We start from the raw sequence: 13,680 nt of genomic DNA, 5'->3' as shown, positions 1-13,680 counted from the left end.
ATATATATATATATATAGTAACATGTTCTATAAATATATTAATTAAATATGTTATATAAATGTGTGCAGTATATTACCCGGATAATTTCAGTGACGCTTTCGTCTTGAGGGAGTCGAAAGCTACGAGACCCGCCGCTGCGAATCCGGACATTTTCCAATTATTGGGGTTGCTTCGTAATTTTGTACGATCGCGATGTTATTTCGCAGCCCCTGTAGTAACAAATATAAGTTATTTTATAAAAAATCCAAAATACATACTAAACATATAATATATTCATACGTTACATAGCTTTATAAATAAAATATGTTAAAATTACAATTGTAAAAATAATTTAGATGCTATAAAAACAAACATTAATTTTTAAAGATTTGTCCAAAATTGATATTAAATATTTTATAAGTAATTCAATGTTTTTAATATCCTTAAAGATAACTATCGCGTTGTTATATCTTGGCTACCTACAGCTTCTTTCAGAAAGATCTGCTATACCTATATAGAGTATTTCTACAGAACGGTACAGGGGGAATCCGAGTAGGAGTGTTTATTTGGAGTGGCAGTCTCTCTACCCCTAATCCCCGAACTCTCGAGGGAGCATCTCCAGAGGGTAGAAAACTGTGAGAAGAAACGTTTCACGAGCCGTACACTGAGATCATATTTTTCACTTAAAGTTTGAAGACACATTTTAGTTAAATCGTAAAATCTTTAGAGATTTATCCTTAATTAAGACACAGTGTATTGAAAGAAAGTATAATAAACGTGGTATGTAATAAACTTTAGCGATTTAATTTTAAGCTGTAAAATTAAATAAGATAATACAAAATGATGTTTGAAATTTTTATATATAAATTTCAAATGTATAACTATATAAGTACTAAAAACTTGTATAGGTACTTAAAATTATCGTATCTCTTTCATACAATGTGTAAATAAATAATATATTACAAATTAGATCACATATATTATATATATTTTATTTTAACTTTTATGGTTAGCATTTAAATATATTTTCTTCATACTAAAGAGCTTCTCATTACTTTATATTAAAAGTTAAATATTCTTTTAGAGCTCATGTTGCTCTATACTTTCACTGTGCGATTGTAATAGTCTCGTCACAGATTGTAATCGTCGTCATTGCATGATGGAGTGTGCAGCCTGCAAAAATCGTTATGGGGGTGCTGCGCTGATCGTAAAGAGGCACATCAGAGGACAATGGCTCTCGGATATTAAAATGGCACGTGACAGACAAAAGGCACCAAAATGTACAGTACGTGTTAACGAATTAGGGTGGAATGATGAGTATATGGGACATGCTGACTCAACTTAATGGACATTGAACGACATTTGGCACTTTTGTAGTCTCTACGTCGTGACTTAGAGCCATGTATACTTTCCGATATATTAATGATTATATTTTAAAAAACTTATAAAATTTAACAAATATATTGTTTGTGTAAAAGAAAAAAGAATTAATAAGTATATAATTTCTTTAATGACAAGTACGACTGTACCAAAGAAAAACGATTTGATGTTCATGAAAGACGAATGACAGCAGAATATATTCACGATTAATATTACAATTAATATTCTCAGTGATATTATGTTTCTTCTTCTAAAGAAGAATTTTTCTATGAAGAATGTAATAAAGTAATAAAACGTAAATGATATTAGAAATTAAGAAAGAAAGAAGATAACAGATAAAACATAAATAACAGATAACAAATAAAGATGTATTCATTATCATGAATAAATAATAAAGGGCGTGAACAGGGTGAGAACCTACCATTATATATTCAAAGAGAATTTTAATTAAAACAGAAACTCAATTTGCAGCTAATCGACGTAAGAATGGGCAAACAAGCGTCGACAATATCTCATAGCCTGGGGCATTCGTATAAATCAAGCCTAAATAAATTCATTATAATAGTATAGAAAGCATCAAAAGCTTTAATATCTACAGCTAGGCCAATCATCGTGTTGCAGATTTCGCATATTTACAGATCGCAATCAGCATTATTGGAATATGCTTCTCTAGACTTTCTAATAATTCACAAAAAAGAACACAAAAAAAGTCAGATAATTTTTTAATAATTCGAATTACTTAAAAAATTTTACAAACAAAAAATCACTTTCTGTTTATCTGCATTCATGCTGAATTTCTGAAATAAAAAATTTTCAACAGAAACAAACGTATTGAAGGAATTTCTTGATTATCTCATTAGGTAGAAAATGAACGATTTCTTCTTTTTGATTCTATTCTAATCTCAAATCTTGTAGAATCTATTTTCTTCAATCCTGTCCAAATTAGAAATCTGTTAATAAAAGCTAAATTAAAAGATGTAAATCTTTGTTTTGAAATTAAACGAATAATATTATATCACACAACTTTACTAATATTAAAATTTCTCACAATCATCTTTCTTCATCACTAATATATCAACGAACTCATCACCATTTAGTAAAGAATCCCAAATTTGGTTCCCAAAGACACAGAGATGCACGAAAGAATTGTCTCCGACAATTTCACTTGCGAGCAAAATGAAACCATGATTCGCGATTATTTATACTTAAATAAAATAATATCAAATAGCGAACCGGAAACAATAAAGAAAATTCACGGGACTCACCAATAATTAAGTCCAGATACAGTTACGAGCGGAATGGGTAACGGTAGCGCGGGGTACGCGACGGAGAACGTCGTCGACGTCGCCTGACGTCGTCGTCGTCGTCGTCGTCGTCGTCGACGGCGGCGGCGGCGGCGGTGGCAGCAGCGGTGGCGGTGGCGGTGGCGGTGGCGGCGGCAACGAAGTTGACTTCTGGCCACGGCGTCAGCGCGTCTCGACGCAGCGATGTGATTGGTTCATCAGGAACGACGCATCGATATCACTAGCCAATCATCAGCAGTTGCAACCCCCTTTAGATCGACCCCAGGCGGAGCTTCCTATGCACCCCAGCCGAAAGTTTTGCAACACAAAACGGCACGCACAGAAAAGAAATGATCGTAACGGCGTTAAGATTGATTAACCGGATGTATTAACATACGCGTTATCGGTATGCTGAGATTCCGTTATGTTATTTAGGAAATCGTTCTCTTAAAGGGCAAGTATTTGAGTAAAGTGCATGATTAGTTGCCACTAGTTTTTAAATTGATTTTTTAATGTAAAGTAAAAGAATAAATTCTTATACAGAGTTGCTGATCTTTTTATTCAATATTAATAAATTTTCTTGTTTATTTTAAAAGTTCAAAATACATGTTTATAATTTTTTAAAATTTATAGAAAATTATGTGAAAAGATAATTTTTTTAAAATTTAACTGTATTAAAACTAACATTCGGAAAGTTTATAATTTTAATTTTAATTTCTTTAGCCAATGTAGATTTAATTTTATTGTTAAATTTTTGAACTACAACCATTAAAGATAAAGATTTTCTTATTAATTAAATATTACAATTACATATTAAAAAATTGGAGTTTTTGCGACATATTCCTTATCTCTTTAATTCATTGCGTCATCTAAAGTTAGCAAATAAAATTAAAAAATTTTAAATAGCAATACAATTTCTTTGTTAAAGTTGATAGTCATATCATAACTGATTGATATAAAAACGAAACTCTCGAAATTTTGTCAGCATAAGATATTAAGATATGTGTGTGTGTTTCACTATATCTAAGATTTCAGTTACTTTTAATCAAATTGTTTATGATAATATGTTAACAATTAAGAAATAAATATATCGAAAATTTTTCCTTCAGATTCGGTAGCCAACTTGCATTGTTACAAACAGAGCAATCGAGGGTAGAGACCCTTTCCGGTGCGGTGGTTGCCAGGAAATATCGATCTGCCCAGAGGAATGGATGCTGCTGTTCTCAATGGTTGGGGTATACTTTATCTTCTCTTCGAAGTCGGACGCCCTAAATAACTTGGATTTCACTATCATTCTGACATACCAACAAACGTCTGTGAGAACACTTAATCCATAAAAGGGAATAGATTTGTCGGCAAGTTTATCGTTCGTGGTGATTTTACCAAGTAAAAACTTTCTAAATTTTTTCACGAGATAAATTGACGTTGATTTCAATGTTCTTAATTTATTTCAATTTTTTTTTAAATTTATAAAATAATAAATGATGCAAAATTTTTATTGAAAATATTGCGCAATATATCTCTCGCCATTTATGGTACGAGTATATCATTGCCGTGTTTAAGATACAAGTCATAAAACGAATTTGTCATATAGTGACATAAGTTTTTTGTATTTTGTAATTGTTATACAATACTTTTGTTTTAGCGTATACATTGTTATATTTAATACATTTAGTATTTTCTGTGCTATTATAATTTTTAATTTATATAAAAATAAATTTATGGAAAACAACGTTAAACAAAAAAAATTCCAATAATTTTAAGGATGTTATTATTATGATTAAAGAGCTATCAACATTAAAACCGTTATTACCTATGTGACATATTGACGCTATTATTTTATAGCGTTTCTCGATATCAATATGAAACAACATCATAATACATCAAACTTTCACAAATTGCTACCAGAAATTGATACCGTGCTAATTTCATAAGTACTGTTCGGTTGTTCTTATCAACGAACGTTTGATGCTTTTGCATAATTCTACATATCGCAACAATCTCAACTTGAAGTTTAAATCGAGGTCGTCTATATAATCATTGCAGACATCAGTTAAAATCGCGAAGGCATATCTCTTGCGTAGATTAGCGTTAGATCGTAAACTATCATTGGAATGATCGGATATATCTTTCTCAAATATTTGTTTCTTTTTTCTTGAACATGAACATGCAAATCTCTTTACTTTGTTTAGTTCCGATATATCGTAAAGTCGTTTATGTGTATTTCTAGCATTTTTCCTCCAAGAATGTGATAATAATGTTTTAAAAGATTCATTGCTATTGACGTTAGAATATTTAATTGGTATATCTCGATATTTGTTTCTAGTTCTGCATTGTTCGTACTCGTACCGCATCTGGTCATTTTTATGATGATCTTGATTACACATTTGCTTACAAATTCGCTTATTATCATATGTCTTTTCTTGATGTTTATATGTGATATGTCCATAATATTTCGAATCACTCTCCGTAAGAAATGTTTTGGTTGATTGCAAAGAAATTGTTATATTTGTTTCCGAATTTTTCGAGTCGTATCGATGAGAGTTTCTTGAGATGTAATTCATAATGTTGCCAATTTTTTCCTTTTTGTCATATCGTATTCGATTATTTCTATTTAATTTTTGCTTTTCTATGTCTTCAGTTGTAGAAGTTAACAAATCGTAAGACCACTGCAGAGAAGGTTTAATCGAACGGAAGCTTAATAAGACCTTATTGTTATCATTTTCCAATCCGTGGTCACAAAACTTTATGTTTTCTTCATACCTTTCTTTTTCCTTTGTCCTACTGGTTGATAAAAACACACTTGAAGATTTACAAGAAGATGTGGTATAGCTTCGCTTGCAGCAATCATAAGTTGAGCATGAAGTTATGCTGTAATCCTAGAAAAAATAGATAATAAATTGAAGAAAAGTTTATTTTAAAAATTATAATCGTAGATTTTTAATTTCCAAAGCCAGAAACAATTAAAAAATATTAAATTTAAACATTAATATAAAAGGAATCAAATTTTAATTTTATATATAAATAAAATATTTCTATTTAGAAATATATCTGTCTTACACATTTGTCACTTGTCTTTTTCTTTCTAGTATCTTCAGAAGATTCTTTAGTTTTCCAAATAATTTTAGTCATTTTATTATTATTACTTATTTTATTGTTAAACAATGTTCTTCTCAGCTTTTCACGAATCAAACGCTTTATTTTGTCGATAGATTTGTCGATGGAATTGCGAAATTTTGTTATCGCAAATACCATTTGTGGTCGTGTTTTTCCAGAATAATTGTTTGGGTATCTACGAGATGCTGTTCTGTGTTTGATTGTTGTCGAAGTTATGTTATGAATACCGTTCGCTGATGTCACGCACCTGCGTCCGTGAAGCATTGATTTTTGGAATTTATCTCGTCTATCGCTCATTGCAAATTCACTTGTCGTTACGAACGAACGACTATATAGCGATGCATTGGATGTCGAATGAGTTTTCGAACGTAGATATTCTCGTGTCGAGATATCGGAACTTCTTGAATCTCCATTGGATCGGAATCTTCCTTTCGACACAGAAAATCTTTCTGATGATGTAACAAAATTTTGCGTTCCATCTTTTACATCTAACATTTCCTTATTCATATCAGAAAAAAATTGATTTCTTTTTTTGGAAACAATTAAAGTATGCGTAGAAAGATTTGCTATTTCATTGCATCCATCGCTTGTTTCCTTGATAGGTATATTTTTATCATTTTCAGATGTCAACCAAACGATTCGTGGATAAAATGTATCTACATCGATTTCTTTCGATAATATCTTTGATCTAGGCATTTGAATTGAAATTGTTAGCGAATTGCTGCTGCTGGTCGATGCCTGCACTATCTTGGAATAGTCCGTACTTCGAGCTGTTGTTACTGCATCAAAATTGTTTTGAGATATTTCAAAAGCACAAATATTTTTTCTTAAAATATTATCGGTGACTGTGATATCTATAAAATCATTGCATCGACAAGAACCACATGAGTTACATCCAGTTTCTACTTTTGCCGAATTTAATAAGCTATCATTTTCTTGTGTATCGAAGTGTTTATCGATTCTATTAATATTGTTCGAGAAACGATTATAGTTTAATTCTACTAATTGTTTATCATACTCTGAATTTTGTACGAATGATGCAATACTATATCTATTAGTATTTGTATAAATTTTATTTTCCAATTCGATTTTTGAATTCGATTTTTTGGTCGATAAACAATCGTGTTCGTTGATGCCTGTGGTTTGCGAAAAATTGTCCAAATTTTTGTTTGATTTTATTTTATTAAAAGTATCTTCAATTTTACTGTTTGTTTCTATGTAATTTTCGTATGATATACATGTACAATTTGCATTATTATATTCAGAATTTTGTATAAATAATGTATTACCGCATTCATTATAATTGTTACAAATTTCGTTTTCTAAATTTGATTTTTTATTCGATACACAATCGCATTCGTTAGTGCCTGTGGTCTGCGAGAAACTGTCCAAATCTTTGTTACTAAAAATGTCTTCAATTTCATTGCTTGTTCCTATAAAATTTTCGTATAATGAACATGTGCAGTTTGCATTATTTACTAATTGTGTGGATATACTATTCCTTGTAATTAAATTACTCGATTCGAAAACCTCTTTTCTACACTTTTTTATATCATCGTCATAATTGATATCTATTGAATTTGAAATTGTGCAGTATTCTCGATTTCTTTCAACAGAATTATCAACGCATGACGTCATATTATATATTTCTTCAACATTATCTTTGCAAGGATCATTACAAGAGCAGTTTATAAAATATCTCTCAACATATCTCGAACTATTCTCATTATTATTTTCTGTTTTGTTTTCCGCTATATCTATCACTATGTTTTTTATAAAGCTTCGATCTGCTTCATCTGATTGTGAATAGCATGTGTCGAGTTTTTCAGCTTTTTCGTGTGTATCGACATGTACACCATTAAAATTCATGCAATTATCTTTACATTGTGTAAAACATTTTAATTTGTTAAGTTCAGTACTTCTTGACTTTGAGGACAAAATAGAGAAATCTTCTTGAACCATACATTTATGGACATTCTGACAAATCGGTACTCTCGTAACGAAAAGATGTTTTTTTATATTGGGGGCTTTTAACTTGAAACTGATATATTCAGAATATATTTCGCAATTAAGACATAGCGATTTTGTGAACTTGATATTTAATTTTTCTATAACACTATTGAGACACGAGGAAACATTATACATGCTATCTTCGAACTTTCGCTTCATCACTATCAAGCAAGATTCGGTTAAAGATGGATCAGTTTCGAAAATTTGTCTAATTAAATTGCTCGGTTTACAAGGCAAAGGTAAGCGAGTAATATTAACGCTCGAGAACGTCGAATATTTATGATCTTCTATTTGTACTTTATGAATAATTATCTTCAATTTCAAGTCATTCCGTATCTTCTTTGATTCCGTATTGCACGATTTCTCATTAAAAGATTTATTTATTTTATCAGTATTATAATCATTTTGCCTAGTTGATCCAGTTGCAACGTAAGTAGAATAATAATTGGAATTATCTTCTTTATGTTGCAGAAAATTTTGATTTAGAGCAAGTATCCGATGTTTTCGATATTTTGATGTTGTTGATTGTATGTGTTCGGTATTTCTATCATGAATCTTTTTTGCTAATGGTTTGACAGTTTTTTTACACTTGATTGATCGTTTTGTATCGTAAGGTACTGTATTTAAATTCGTGTTACAATCCATTGAAATAGTAGTATTGAAATTCCTAGTAAATAAAATTTGGTGTAATTTTAAGTGATAATTGATAAGTAAAGCATCTTCAATAAACATTAATGAAGGAATGATCTTTATTAAGACATGTTAATTTGATAAATTTCATTCAACCATCTATACTTGAGGTATTCCATTTTTAGTGAAAAAATATTTTTTTTTATATACATATACATAACATACATGAAGCAATTGCGATCTAAATAGTCTTGCTCGTTGATAAAATTCCACACATTCAAGTTTTTTAAAATATTGTCTTCGATACCCAATGTATCTAACTCCCGGCAAACTTTTTTCAATCTATGATGCAAAATGACAGAATTCAGAAAATAGATGATCAAATCATCTTTTATCATGCGTTTGATAGTATTTTTCATAATTTTTTCCATCGTGCTGATATCATATTCAACGACTCTATTCAGGAGATCCTTCCACATAATTATCATATCGACGAATTTCTTGAAACATGAAAACTGCTTAGCCCATCGAGAATTTGTATTATACACGAACTCCTTCAACAAGGACTGAAATCTAGATTCCAGACTAGGCACAAAAAGTGCTCGAATCTTGTTAAAATAGGGATCATATTTCTTTAAATCGAATACTATATCTTGGCTCGCACAATCACATGGTTTTGTCTAAAATATAGACTAGACGTTATGAAGAAATCAACTATATTTTTAAAAATGATAAATCATTTTACTTGTATAATGTAGCAAAAAATTATTCTTTTATAATTTTACGTACAAATAAAATTGCATTTTATATTTTGCTGTATCATTTAATGAATATTAAATTAAATAATTTAGGAAATAAGGAAATGTAAATAACATATGTCTTTTATTACCGGTAATGCCTGCTCATTCCTAGACGTATACAATTGATTTTTTGTCATGATATAATTAATTAGTAAAAAAAAGAAAGAGAAAGAAACAGATAAAAATACAATTTAAATATATATAACAATTTTATATGCGTATCAAACAATCTATATATCATTCTTGGAATAAACATTCCGAATATTTAATGATGTTTAACAACGCGTACAACCTAGAAATGCACAGTCAATGTTACTTTACTTCTTGAAGATGGATGCAATTAAGGATTAAATCAATTAACTGTATTTCCTATATTCACAGCTTTACATTCATAAAAATATGACTAATATTCTTTCATGTATAATAAACAAGATATTTCGTATTTATTAATACCATATAATGATGCCATATAACCATATAAGATACGCTTATAGATGCGGAATTATACAAACACTACTAGCAACGCAATATTATACGAGAACAATTTATTATATACTGCTTTCATTTAAACTACTTAACTTTATTATCTCCATTGCCATTGCGACGACAAAATGTAGGACTCGCTAGATTTATAATATAATGTTAATGCATTATATTAAAAATGATACATATAATACCTTTAGATTACAGATGCATAAAGAGCAAGAACGAATTATGTAAAAATGCATCAAGTTAATTTATTGCTTAATTGAAATATTACAGACAAACTGTAGCTCTCTAAAATAATCTGATTTTAAAATCTGATTAGAAAATCTGATTTTGAAAATAAAGACATTACTGGAAAGTTGAAATTTTTCCGCGATTTACATTAAGAAGTAGAAAATCTTTATTCGCTATAAGAAGTTACAAAATCTCTTTTCCTTTTTGTAATAATTACAAAGTTAATCTAATATCCTGTCGCGCGAACACACTTCTTTTTTGACAAGGAGAAAAATATATTATCTTTTCAGATGAGCAAAATCATATTCTTCTCAAATCAAAATGCGCCTGTATTACTCTTTAGTACTACTTTTTTTTACGTAAAATAAAAAAGAATTATTTGTACTTTTACATGCAAGAAACCAATATCTGTAATATGTACGACAAATATAAGCAGTGTCTGTGTTATGCGTGATATATTATGATACCGTAGTAACGTAACACACGGGGATGGATATCGTGCCGTGACGAAAGCAGCGAAATACAAAAAGCTTTCGGCTAAGAGGGAAATCGAGATCACGAGGAGATGGTGAACGTGTGTGACGAAGAGAGAATTGTACGAAAATCTGCGGAATAGAACGAGACAGCCATAACCCATTCACGTAGTGGCTCTCTACGAAGATCAATACTTGTGACGCCGCGCCGAGACACTGAGCGTAACAGCTCCACGCTGACTACGCACGCAGCATATCGCCTCTACCGCCAACAGAGAAATCCCTCAGATATATCCCGGAACATTCATCCCTTCCGTTCGACAAAATTAGTGATATCAAATTTTATTAAAACAGCAGCTTCATTAGCAATACAATATTTAAATATTAATATAATATTTATATATCTATCTTTTTACTCGTTCCATTTATTTATTTATATAAAAATACTTTTTTTATCTATACGGCTCTTAATGCGACTGACAATTTCATTCATTCATTCAATGTATGTAATTATAAACAATCAGTCGTTTAAAAATACATTTTTATATCAGCTTAATTAAACATACGACTCCGTTAACGACGTAAAAAATATCTTAAAATTGTAATTTCTCTAAGTTCATTTCTTAAAGCAATAATTATGATTTATATCTATTTATACATACTTTTTCAGCCATCACTCTCTGGTTATATTATTAATTGCGTTGATTTTAAAAATTAGTGTGAATATAATAGTAACAAATTCATGTGATGCTGCTATAATTCTCACTCAAGATATGTAAAATTACATCAATTTACTATCGCGATTATTTCAAGCAACATTTTTATACCATAGTAAATAATATTGGATATGCAATATCGGAATTAATATATCCGGATATCTTTCTGTATCGAAAGAATATCAAAAAGAGAGAGAGCATAACGGATATAGGAATCTCCATCATTGATTGATCGTAAGTATAAAATAACGATAAATATGTTTGATCATTTGACGTAATTCTATTTTCAATTACATTATCAATTTTGTAATGTATAGAACAGCGTTATATATCATACATAAAAAGAAATAGATTCAACTTGTCTGACGATGGATGTCGGGGCATTCTCTGGTTTATGTCGAATGCTGTTTAATGTGGATGTAATCCAGTTTACGAGCAAAGGAATCTTTGGCATCGAAAGCCGACTACAGACACAAGGACTTTTATTCGAACGGGGAATTATAAGACAAGCCGGATGGATGCTGAGCTGGAAAATCACTACGAGCTTCAAGAATGTTCTGATACGCCTTCCCTTAGGAATATATCGAATAAATTGTTGATATATTTGCTCACACACACACACTGCTTCTAAATAATATTATATTACATATATAAACTAACATAAACTTGAAAAAAATCTTTTTACAATAGTGAAAAAATTGAATTGCCAAAATTTTTTTCAGGACAATTGAAAAGGATTTTGCTTTTAATTATTAAATAAATATATAATAAAGGATGAAAAAAATGCTTCTTATGTATACATATAGCAGGTAAAAAATTATTTGAACTTTCCATTTTTTAAATAATTTTATATAAAGGAGAAATTTGTAATTAATATAAATAGATAAAATAATAATTGATTTTCGGTATATCTTCTCATGTTTCAAAATTATATCAAATATCATTTTATAGCTAATTACATATTATAAAGAATAGTATGATATTATTAAAATATCTAAAACAATATTACAAAAAACAACTTAAAAATGTTATGAGTCATTAATGTGATAAATCGTAATCAATCTTAGCGTGGTGAGATGAAGACGAAACGAGAATTTGATTCTGTAAATTGAGTTGCTGAAATGCAATGTACGACAACAACTAATGGATGGTTTATATACGATCATAACAAGGGGGAAGAATCTTTTGATCTTTCATCCCTACGTCACTACACTTTCTATTTTAACCCTCCTGTAACTGGTACGCTTAATGAAAGTACCGGCTTGACAAACAACCACCACTATGCCACTTCATCGAGCTTTTATCAAATTTGGATTTTTTATTTCCGTCGATTTTATGCGCGGATTACTTTTACGTCACAAAACGATAGGTTGTAGGAAAAAGAAGTATAATAATTCTAAAATGTAGAAAGTCTATAAATAATTTTTTGTAAACTTTATTAATTATATTTCCAATTTTATTATTTTTGTTTAAATACATTTTAATATAACAATATACACATTAGGAAAATATTTTTTACTTTGCGTAATAATACTGTAATGATTAATATGTGTGTGATTAATATGTGAAAACGTGTAATGTAGTCAGGGAAACAAAATTATTCACGTCTTGGAGGGCGTCATAGCAAAAAGAAATTACATTTTTATGATGTTAACTCTCGAGCTTCATGTTCGCAAAACAAAACGACCTCGTACTTTAGATACTTTATAGCCTCTCGACAGGACTTTGAGATATACGAGCTGGCTTTAATATCGTTATCCAAACGACGTGTCCTGCACACAAATCACATTTACAGGCAACCGTTGCTTATGAATGCAATTTAGTAAGCAAATAACCGATATACAGTTATCTAAAGTAATTCGATAATTCAGTGTTAAGAAAAAAATTACGAAGATCATGATCAGTATAAGTTGTGAGATTAAATGCGTTTTTAAAGTGCGTGCAAATTCAAGCAATACTATAATATCGAATAATATCTATTAATAAGAGAAAATGATGAAAGAATATACAGTCAATGGAATTAGCACATTAATTGAATGATCTTTATACCTCTTAAATTTATATTTTAAAAATTTAATTTAATTATTAAACGATATCAATTTAAATATTTTGGAATAATTACAGATTTTGAAGAGATTGTATATGTAATTGTTGATTAATGAAGATGTTTAACTTAAATTAATATGAAACAACGAAACTATTATGTTCAATTTTTTTCTATTATTCTTATTTTTTTAAGTAAGATTTAATACAATATATTTACATTTCGATATAGTTGAAAATGAAATCGAAAGTCTTATTCATTAGTCTTCTACATTTATCTATTTACCGAAAAGATTGTCCCATTCTCAACTATATTAGTTGCATATTGGTCACGCGGCATGATAGCTCCGTCGAATGACCTTTAATAGTGGCTCGATTTTACAAATGTGGGTTGAACGGCGAGGATGGTGGGCGAACGGGCACGTTGTGTCGGAACAGAGGATCATAAAGGGTGAAATAATGGAAAAAGTAAATCAATACTCTGGTACTCGCTGAGACCGCGGACGGCGCTCGTTGCGACAACGACGA

The 13,680-nt window shown here is 30.0% G+C and overlaps 2 protein-coding genes across 2 annotated transcripts in view; both read right to left on the bottom strand.

Annotated features, from left to right (window-relative positions):
* LOC108748476 (vesicular glutamate transporter 1-like) overlaps positions 1-180 on the bottom strand; it is a 4,239-nt gene extending 4,059 nt beyond the window's left edge. The window contains exon 1 of the mRNA XM_018486673.1: positions 78-180. Coding sequence (XP_018342175.1) covers positions 78-151 — 74 coding nt within the window. The 5' untranslated portion in view covers positions 152-180. The remainder of the gene's footprint in view (positions 1-77) is intronic.
* Positions 181-3,757: 3,577 nt separating this feature from the next.
* Positions 3,758-9,490, bottom strand: LOC108748475. Its single transcript, XM_018486672.1, is given in 6 exon segments — positions 3,758-3,938; positions 4,457-4,592; positions 4,594-5,522; positions 5,704-8,437; positions 8,626-9,080; positions 9,290-9,490. Coding segments are annotated over 5 exon segments (4,224 nt in total). The 5' UTR covers positions 9,338-9,490; the 3' UTR covers positions 3,758-3,938; positions 4,457-4,534.
* Positions 9,491-13,680: the final 4,190 nt, after the last annotated feature.

Source organism: Trachymyrmex septentrionalis, unplaced genomic scaffold, assembly GCF_001594115.1.
Source record: "Trachymyrmex septentrionalis isolate Tsep2-gDNA-1 unplaced genomic scaffold, Tsep1.0 scaffold220, whole genome shotgun sequence".
NCBI classification, from domain to species: Eukaryota; Metazoa; Arthropoda; class Insecta; order Hymenoptera; family Formicidae; genus Trachymyrmex; species Trachymyrmex septentrionalis.
Note: the sequence above shows the minus strand (reverse complement) of the source record. Positions and strands in the feature narration are given on the sequence as shown.